At 37.9% G+C, this 10,802-nt stretch overlaps 1 protein-coding gene across 1 annotated transcript; it reads left to right on the forward strand.

Annotated features, from left to right (window-relative positions):
- Nucleotides 1–179: 179 nt before the first annotated feature.
- Nucleotides 180–10,698, forward strand: LOC139316775 (lebercilin-like protein). Its single transcript, XM_070943621.1, has 8 exons — nucleotides 180–600; nucleotides 1,530–2,038; nucleotides 2,959–3,096; nucleotides 3,395–3,488; nucleotides 4,311–4,524; nucleotides 7,917–8,087; nucleotides 9,119–9,259; nucleotides 10,644–10,698. The coding sequence occupies exons 1-8, from the start codon at nucleotides 180–182 to the stop codon at nucleotides 10,696–10,698; spliced, it is 1,743 nt and encodes a 580-aa protein (XP_070799722.1).
- Nucleotides 10,699–10,802: the final 104 nt, after the last annotated feature.

Raw genomic sequence — 10,802 nt, forward strand, 5'->3', positions numbered from 1 at the left:
TAGGAACCAAAATTGTGGTGATCTTTTTGGTACAGAATCAGAGCAAACAACTTTTAAATGTATTGGATGAAGGCTTAAGTAAATGTTTACATCATACATTGTTTCTTTTTCTGACTAGAGTGCCATTTCCTTTCGGAAATAAAGTATAATTGATAGACTTCCCTGCCATTGGTGGAATGATGGCTTCTGATCATACAGCCCTTCATCATATTGTCCAAGAGGATAAAACGTCTCGGCAATGCAGAAAAAGAGGAAGCTCAAACGATTCTCCAGGTAGGCTTAGTAAGAGCACCAACAGTCAAGACAGTAGCTGTAGCAAACATTCCAGCAAGTCTGGAAGTGCTCAGTTTACCTACTCTAATGACTTTCATGATAATGCTTCAAGAACAGCTGTCAATGGCAGCAAGAACAGCATTTGTTCAGAAGAGAACATCTGTGGAACATCTCTGAACTACTATCATGAAGATTTTCACTCGGATGCCTCTGAAACCTCCATAAGTGAAGAGAGTGGCAGCTACATCATCCCATTGCCCGAAACACCAAAAACTAAAGAGCGGAATTTACCAGAAAAGAAAAAGAAAAATGATGTCCATACAAAAGGTAAGAAGGCAGTTGCTCACTTTGAACACTACTGCATTCGCTGTGGTTGGCAGATTTCAGCCAAGCTAATGGCAGTTAAGCCTTTCCTAAAAACCAAGCAGTTGTCCAATTACTCCACTTTTGCTTAGCTACCCTGACACTTCTATACTGTAGAGACTATACTATCATTTTGGAAAGCATTTGAATGTTGATAAAATGTTTAAATTGTATGCAGTTGATTATTATATTAATGTACTGCTTTCCACACCCTGTCAGTAATTCCTCTATCGAGGTAATGGGGCTTGTAGCGATGGATGTAGTTCACCAGTTATCATGGTCATACAGATGTCGGTGTCACATGGTTTCAATAAATAAGCCAAGGGCCAGGGAATAGGTTCCAGTATTAACAAAAAAAAAAAAAGAAAAAAAAAGAAAAAGAAAGAAAAGAAAAGAAAAGAAAAGAAAAAGTTGGCAAATTTTAATGCTCACACTTCCATTCTTTTCAGTCTATTACATTCATTATTTTATCATTATTTGGATATGGTATGTACGCATGCATATGTATATCTATCCATCTGTCTGTCTAGGCAGTTTGGTATAGTAGTTAGGCTGCTGGGCTAGCAATCCTGCTTTAGGCCTGTTTGGCTGAGGAATTCTAGGAGTTGAAGTCAATGCATCTTAAAGCTCTCTAAATACTGTCTTAGCATATTATGTGAGTATAGCAGTTATGTCTTACGGAAGCTAATATTATGAGAGTTCAGGTATGATTTTTCACAATAGGTCAATCAACCAATAGTTGTAACAGAGATTGACTCAAGATATTACATAACAGGAAGTGAATCTATGCCGTGAATACATACTTGAGCATTTGGCTCTGAAGCTTATGTAAAATGATCTGATTCTTACTTTGCTCAATCTTATATGCCATCTTGATATTTCTTTTAATGCAGGAGGTAAAATGTTGCCTAAAAAGAAACCTCAGCAAAAGAGCTCATATATTACTGACCATATAGTCAATGCCCAGGAGAAAAATAACATGACTTGCCGTCTCTTGTCAGCAAGAGACCATCAAATTAAAGAACTGAAAAACCAAATGGCTGTTTTGCAGAATAGATTGGAGACCTTTATTACAGAAAATAAAATGTTGAAGCATCTTCAGTCTCAACAGTTAAAAGCAATCACAAAATATGAAAATGCTGAAATTAAGCTGCCTGATCTTTTGGCCACGCAGGCCAATGAAGTGCAGACTCTGAGAGTACTTCTCAGGAAATCTCAGGAAGACGAACGCAGGGCTTCCCAGAAGCTAAGAAACGTTGAGGCACAACTCTTAAAAACCACGGATGCCTTGCGGGCACTACAGAAACTTTGCATAGACAAAAAACTTGAAGAGAGAGAAGAACTTCAGCGCAAATTAAGATCACTTACCCAAAAATTGGAAGCTAGGGATAAGAAAACTCAGGTAACATGCAACATACATTGCTTAGAACTGCATAGCATCGCTCTGTGAGCAGAATGGGATATTTTTTAAATCAATCAATGAAATTAAAATCTCTAGATATAAAAAAGACATTATTGGAAAAGAGGAATGTAGGAAAACCAGGAGAAGATTATAGTTAGACAGGTGGAATTATGTATTAAAAGTGGTATGGGCAAGCTAGCTAAGCTAATTACTTATGAATCTTATTTTCACCACACGATCAGAGATGAATGTTGCAAAACACTACCTGGATGTTTTGAGTGGATGTGGTGCAAAACTTCTTGCTCTTCACACTTCCTTCCATTTTTGCATATTTGGCTCAGTTGTATAGAAAATTGAGATTTTGGAAAGAATGACTCTTGCTTTAACTAATCAGAAGAAAAAGTCCATCTCTGATGACATGAGCCAACCAGCACATTTAAACCTGTATATTAGCTAAACCTACCTTACTTGGCATCATACCAAGGCAAAAATGAAGCATATTATGGTTTATTTTAATTGAAATGAACAAAATGTTAGTCTTGTCTCCTCCTCCTCCACCATCTCCCCCTCCCTTACAGTATAGCTTGTAATGTTGGTATATTAAATAAATAATACTCTTTTGCTAAGTATTGCAATATATAAAATCTAATGTTCTTTTATTCTATTTCTCGACCATACTGACCTTGATTTAAGGATTGGAGAAGGCTATTTCTTCCACCAATAAAAAGAAATTAAAAGTATATATTGTAACTGGATCTCTATTTCTTTTCTCCTTAATCTGCATAACAGATTGTGAGCATTATCATCTTTCTGGAAACATTTGATAAAATTTCAGTTGCCTTCCTCTAATTTCTAATTCAATATTGTATGATTGCAAATCTTGAATAATCTTATTGATGGTTTATTTCTAATGTGTTTAGGATTTGGAAAAGCAGCTGTCATTGAGTACTGCTTCTTTTAGACACCAGTTAGCAGTTGAGAAAAAGAAGACTATTGAAGCTCAGTCGATGACAGCAAATTTGCACGTAGAAATCGAGTCGCTGAAGCTCAAACTTAAGGTATTTAGATGCTTAAATCATATTTTTCTTACCACAGAAGGAATCCAAGATGCTATTCACTAAATGCTGATTTGACATAAGCCTATTTTTTTCTCTGGGTTTTTCTTTCAGCCTCTAACTATATAAACTGTAGATTGGATAAATGTATTAATGTATGTTAGGCCTTTTGCACACTAACATTTCTAGGAACAGATAGTACTTGAAAAGTGTCTCCTAACTAAACATATGATCTCTGAAGAACATACATTAATACAATAAACTATATTATCAACATAAATTTAATAATGCATTTCTTTAGGAAAGAGAAAGAGAAATAAGCATTACAAATATTTATGCACACCGGATGCGCAAAGGTCAGCCAGAGAAAGCCGATTCACGTTCTTCTCCAAAAGGTAGAACAGAGTTTGTTTCATACTATAATAATAAAAATATAATTCATTGATGTCAAAAAATATTTCAAATCCTTGCTCTATTTTCTCTTTTAAAAATGGCAATACTACATTTTGTGAACTCTTTAATTAGTAGTCATTAGTGCTGATTAAACAGGATCATTTTCATCCTTCTCTCTAGATGGGAGAGATAAGGGGAGAAGAGTTGAATTAGTGAGGAGAGTGTATTTCTAACCCCTTCCTTCAACTCTGAATTTATGAATGAAATACAGGAGTGATTTATCATTGCCTTGTCCCGTGCAGTATGAAATAATCCCCTTGCATTTGCCACTGAAGGGATTATCTAACATCTTCCTATCATGCTGTTCCTATCCAATATACACAATCCTCAAATTATGACTGTAATGGAGCTCAGAATTTTCATCATAAGTTATGATGGTAGTAAATCAAGGCACCCACATGATCAACCTGATTTTAAAACTTTTTTTGTGCTGTTTATTAAACGAATGTCTCAATGTAAAGCAAATGATTATTAAGATTAAAAAGATCTTTAAGGAAACATTGTGGTTGTGAAGCAAGGCAATGAATTTTATGGCCACTTTTGCCAGAAACTGGCTTAAAAAGCTAGTTACAAGCAACAAAACACAACAATTCGCCATAAAGAGGTTCATGTGACAGTGGGGGGGGGGGGAACGGGACAGCATCAGAACTCTGGAACTGGGTTATAAATATTTTGGGACGAATATCGTAACTCTGAATGCAATGCAATTGTTCGTTTTGTGAGGAATATGTGTGAAAATTTACATCAGGTTTATCCTTCAACAGGTCCCTTAATCAACCCCAAAATAACATGCAGCAGAAGACCAAGGAACAGGCAACAGGGTGAAATAACCAACTTTATAGAAGATTCTGTCACTAATTATGAGCCCGCATTTGCCAGATTTCCAAAGGAAAGACAAAAAGACACTTCTTCAACTCCCGGTGAAGAAAACAGTCACAAGATACCACCTGGGAAAAAAAGGCTTCGTTTGGAAAAATTGTTTGGGCCAAACTGCATTTTAAATACCAAATGATGGCTTGCATTATTTGATTCCAGTCAAGCTCATAGAACTAATAGATATCAGATAGTATTAGGACTAGGACATATTAGGTAGTAGATATTAGCGTTAGAAGTAGGATATATTTGATCGTAGATATTAGATCGTTTAGAACTAAGCGATGTTAGATAGTTAATGTTAGCATTAGAAGTAAATGATGTTAGATTATTATTAAAATTAGGCAATATTAGAAGTAGATATGAGTTAGTATTAGAACTAAGCAATATTAGATAGTAGATATTAATATTAGAACTAGGATATATTAGATAATAGATATTAGTATTAGAGCTAGGATATATTAGATAATAGATTTTAGATAGTATGAGAACTAGGAGATATTAGATAGTAGATATTAGATATTAGTATTAGAGCTAGGATAGATAATAGATTTTGGATGGTATGAGAACTAGGAGATATTAGTAATTTCTGTCGTTACTATTGAAATAAGCAGCACATAAAACTCTATTTTGTGAACTTTCTGAACATTTTTATAAACAATGAACTCTGGTAATTGATATAACGACTAGAAGTATTTAGTGCAGAAACACCTTCTAAACGTGCCCATAAAAATCTAGGGCCATGAGATTCCAAATAACAATTAAAGACCCAGAGGAGACTTCACTTGGTCGTATCCTAATGGCATTAACAATAGTATGGGCATAGAATGCAAGCAATGGAGAAATAAGGAGAAGGGCAATGGCAATTGAACAACCTCAAACTAGGCAAGTACCATGTATGAGGTAGCACTGTATAAGCAGCAGGCCCAAACGTCCAAAATTAACCATCCTTCGGAGCTGTTCTGTTTGGTTTTTTTTTAATGCAGCAGAGATGTTAAAAGTCCAATGTCAATATGCATGTCCAACAAAAATGATCATTATGTGGGGGGACTTGCGATATACACAAGAAGTATAGTTCTTCCTGAGTCATCCTAGTGACTAAGAAATAAGATGCATCTAGAAAAAAACTCCCAGCAAAAAAGGATGCCCTCCATAGGCAGAAATGTGCCCAAATTTACAACAAGGTTTGAGGGCATTTGAATAAAACAAAAATTAGCCTTCAAAGTCAATAGGTGACTTTGGTGTAATATTGGATGTCTAATTGACCCTATTCCATGCTATTCCTCTGTGCCATGGATCAAGAAATCCTTTCCTAGAAAGAAACTAAATAGAAGGTCAATTATCCCATAAGTTACTACCCTCCCAATCTGCGACACCCAGTCTTCCGCATGTATTCCCTAGAGATTCACTTGATGGGGTTTCTCTAAGGTGTAGCTTACCTATAGGTCCATTTTAAATACATGGAACATTGACAATAAATACACGTAAGCAATGAAATCATACATACAGATACCGAAATGTCCACCATCCCACTGTTTCATGAAGCTAATACAGCATCAGTCCTAGGCCTAGTCAATCAATTATATGGCAATGCAGCGATGTAAATCTTGTTGTAGCTGAAATTGTGATCTGTCTGTTCAACATCTGTAGTGATCAGCAGGAAAAGAGTCACCAAGTCCATTGTTGCATCATTTTCAGTAGTGTGGAGAACTCTTCCCAAAGCGGCTCTAGTGGCTGTAGGGTTCTATTAGCACTCACCACACATCTATTGGTATTTCCACTCTGGTTCCATATTGATGTTATCAGGCATTTTCTGTTCTGTTGCTATAGTTCCCAGTTTTGTGTCCACCAGGAGGAAAACAGGTTCTTTCTTCCAAACATGGGATATACAAACCTTCTCCCCTGGGGGTTTCATTTGCATAGAATATGGTGAGATACACAGCTTCCCTTGATGGAATGACCCGTGGTCGGACAGGACAAAAATCAGCTGATAAAAAAAACTTACAAAAAATAATAAATGCCATAACTGACTTAGGCTATTTCCAGCCTCTTCATCTTTTAAATCACCTGTCATCAGCCTGTTGCCACAGGTGCCACAGAAGTCCCAGGTACAGTGAGTTCAAGCCACAGCTCACCAGAACCTGAAGTGTCCAACTTCCTTTTGCCACGATTCCACATATTTGTCAGTATATAGGGGTTCACGAATTGAAATAGACATGGTAACAGGTCAGCCAATGGGGACTGCTAAGTGACCCAGACGGCTCTGAGCCTGGGCATGCCTTAGGTCACTGATCTGTATATATATATATATATATATATATATATATATATATATATATATATATATATATATATGTACGTATGTATGTACTTCTGCATACTGAGTTCTGGTTCTGGTTTCTGCTGTATGGTATTGTATAGAAAGAAGTTTCTTATATAATTGAATCCTGCTGAATTGTTTACTGGTGTGCTAGTTGGATTGCTGCAAATTCAAACAGGTTATGGGCCCAGAGCAACCAGACACAGTAAGACTGAACTGCAATTAAGCCGAAGGACTGCCTGTGGTAAAAAAAGTAAAAAGAACAAGGCAGAGAAGGCTTGCAGGATGGCTGTTGAATTCAAGGAGAGCTCTCTGCCTCAACTGGGACAGAAGAATTATATCATTTGGGCTGCAAAAATGGAATGCTTCCTGAAGGTTGAGGAGCTCTGGGATATTGTTGGTAAATCACCCCAGGGGCCATTAGCAGCAGCAGATCAAAGGCAGCACGATAAGGCACTGGCCTCCATCATCTTAAGTTTAGAAGATGAATAATTCCTGAATGTAGCTAATTTAAAAACTGCAAAGGAGGTTTGTCTGAAATTCAGAAGTAAGTGCATCAGCATGCAATATTGTGCAATTATCGAGACAATTATACAGCACCCATTTGCAACCACGAGAGAGTGCGGAAAGGCATTTGCTGCATATACAAACTTTATTTATTGAGTTGGTACACTGTGGCATGCAGATCCCTGAATCTCAGAAGGTACTGTTGGTGTTAAATAGTCTTGATGGAACATGGGACCTTGTTTCAGCTGTTTTTGAGTGCAAAGCAGAACAGGACTTCAGAATGGAAGCTCTTACAGCCTGTTTGATTTCAGAAGAAAACAAACAGCATTTTATAAAAAGCCATGAGGAGAAATTCCTGAGGTGGAGGCCCAAGGAGCAGAGAGAGAGCAGCAGCAGACAGCATGTCTGTAGAGACATGTCTGCAGAGACCAGAGTAACAGATGAGACCAGATTACAGTCCAGCAAAGATTTTCTATCAAGAAAGCAACAGTACAGCGGTGTCTCATCTGTGATGATAAGACTCATTTGAAGAAAGACTGTTTACAAAGAAAAGATACAACAGATGGGCAGGCTGCTGTTGCAAAAGTTAGCTATTGTAATAGCAGAGACAAATGGTTAATAGACAGAGGGTTAGTCAAACAATTGTTAATAATTCTAAATTGTTTTTCAGAAGGGATCCAGCTGGAGGAGATGCAGTAGCCTTGGCGAATGGCCAGAAGGCTAAAGTCATTGGAAAAGGCAGTGTGGTGATTCAATGTCTGAAGGAAAAGTTGAGCAACATATTATGTGTGCCTGAAATGGAGCATAATTTACTGAGTGTCTCTAGTCTAGACCAAAAAGGGTTTGAGACCACATTTGTAAATGGGAAGTGTCTCCTAAAGAGAGATGAGAATGGATGTGCACAGGGCATAAAGCAGGATAATATTTATGTGTTGCAGGGAGAAAAGGTTCAATGCGCCCAAACATTTGGAAATGTAGCACAACATGATTCATGTGTTCATCTCTTGCACAGAAAGCTTGGCCATGCCAGCTTCAGAGTTTTGCAAAAGATGCAACAGTTTGGAGAAAGGTTGAACTTAAAAGGGTGTAGTCATCAAAGTCCAAGGCATTCCCAGTAAGCAAGAGTAGCACAAGGCAGACAACAAAAGTTCTAGAGCTGGTACATGCAGAGTTGGTGGGGCCAATGCAAGCCAGTTTGGGAGGAGCAAAGTATGTGCTGGTCATTGTAGATGAGTACAGCAGATTTTGTTTCTGCTATTTATTAAAGAGTAAAATACAGGTGCTACAGAAATTTAAGCAATGGGTAAGCTTCGTAGAAAGAAGGTATAAATAACAGGTATTTCAGCTGCAAACTGAAAGAGGTTCAGAATGCATGTCAACAGGTTTTCAACAATGGTTGGGACAGTTAGGAATAAAACACAGTCATAGAAATCTGTACCCAGCAGCTGAGAATGGTGTGATTGAGAGACAGAACGGTGTGTTACAAACAATGAAGGACTCACTGCTGGAGGATTATGGTCTGAGGAGGTCATATTGGGGAGAAGCCATGTTCTCGGAGACCGATAATTATTTAATCAATTGGCTGTGGAGTTCCTCAATTAATGATATTCCATATGCTGTTCTATATGGGAGAAAGCCATCTCTGGCACACTTAAGGGTTTTTGGAAGCAATGCATGGGTTCATATTCCAAAAGCAATCAGGAGAAAAGGTCAACCAAAGGCTAGAAAGCTCAGGTTTACAGGCTATGAGCCTGGCTCAAAGAGCTATTGATTTAGCGATGGGAGCAAAAGAATAGTCATTTCCAGGTCTGCTAGCATTGCAGAGCAAAATTGGAAAAGAATTGATGCAAGTTTTTGGAATGATCCACTTAGTGACGGTAACTCACTTAGTGATAGTGTAAGTGTTCAGGGAGGAGAAACTAAAAGAGAGCAAGAAAAGGAGTCAGGAGAAGATGATGACTCGGATATGAAGCAAGAGCGGGTTGAAACACAAGAGCAGTCAATGCCACGCAGGTCAGAGTGATGGAACCACCTGACAGGTGTTCTGCTAATGAAATTTGGGCAAGGACAAAAGTGAAGCCTGTGATCAAGAGATATCTCCGTCTGAAATAGGGAGCTTGTTATATCTGTCACAGTGGTCCAGACCCGACATAGCTTGTGCAGTAAGCATCTTAAGTCACTTTACTGCTGCTCCAATGCAATTGCACTGCATGGGTATAAAAAGAGTTCTCAGGTATTTGAAGGGAACTGTGAACTTGGGTCTTCAAATACAGGTCTCTGAAGAACTGAAATTACAATGTTATTTGACAGTGATTATGCCAATGATGTAAAAACCAGAAAATCTAATTCTGGGATTGTGCTATTGTTTGGAGGCACTTTAATTGGTCAGAAGTCCAGAAAACAAATAACTGTAGCCATATCTATGGCAGAGGTAGAATTTATTGCTCTGTCACCTTGCCAGATTAAAAGTTCTGAAAAACGTGAAAAACTCTATTTTTTGATCGTAGATTGCCCAATTAAGTGTTCCTTTAACATATATTTTACTATTCTTTCTATCCTGTATAAATTTATACCTTTCATAAATTTACCCCAGAATAAATTTCATTGTATTGGGTGGAACCTACACTAACATAAGCATGCATATCTTTACATACTTTGCTTTGGCTTGCCTGATAGGACAGATATTTCCCAGCGCAAAATATAATATTTCTAAAATCCTTTAAAAATTGTGGGTTTACTTCTGTTTGTTTTTTTATTAAATCAGGGAAAAGGAGCTCGTCCTCTTTCATAACCCCAGATTGAGGAGTGTTTTGCTCAGTAGAAAAACATAATTTATGGAATGAGGAGTGTGAAGGAAACTGGAGATGATGGAATGATGAAAACACCTCCCTAACATCTGCCATTTTACCTTTTCCTTCCATTCAACTTTGCCCTACAAGTCCCATGATGATCAGAGACGAAGTTCTCTAGTTGCCATAGTAGCAAAGATCTAAACAGCCACTTCTTTGCCAACGAAGCCCAAGAACCGGTAACGTGAATAAACGGACCTCGGCTAGAAGCCTCTGTCGGGGCATCGTGGGGAGGAAGTTTAAACCCTGGGCGCTTGGCGGGAGCTTCGACTTCTGTTCTCTGGGCAGTCGAGGAGTGCTTGGTTCGGGTTGTGGGTAAGCAAAGATAGCAACAATTAAGGGGAAGCAAAAACAGGTGGAAGATAAAGGCCTGGTGGAAGAGCTCCTCTAAGGGACCCGGAAAATGAAGCAGCTACTTTTCCCTTCCAAGTTGAATTGTGTTGCCAACTTCCGTTATGTACTGTTTTTATAGTTCATTTCTCATCAATGGTAACTGAGCCCTAACTGCACAATCTCTGCCTCAATTAGTTTTCTTCCCTTTTCTCCAGGGCTCTGGAGGCATTGCAGTCTGTGAATGAGAATGCTAAGAAAGTAGCATATTAATTAATCAACACATCAGTTCTTCAAGAAGTGAATAATATAATGCTAGGAACCAAAATTGTGGTGATCTTTTTGGTACAGAATCAGAGCAAACAACTTTTAAATGT

Source organism: Pituophis catenifer, unplaced genomic scaffold (genome assembly GCF_029215685.1).
Source record: "Pituophis catenifer annectens isolate HBS135680 unplaced genomic scaffold, rPitCat1.0.hap2 SCAF_4, whole genome shotgun sequence".
NCBI lineage: Eukaryota > Metazoa > Chordata > Lepidosauria > Squamata > Colubridae > Pituophis > Pituophis catenifer.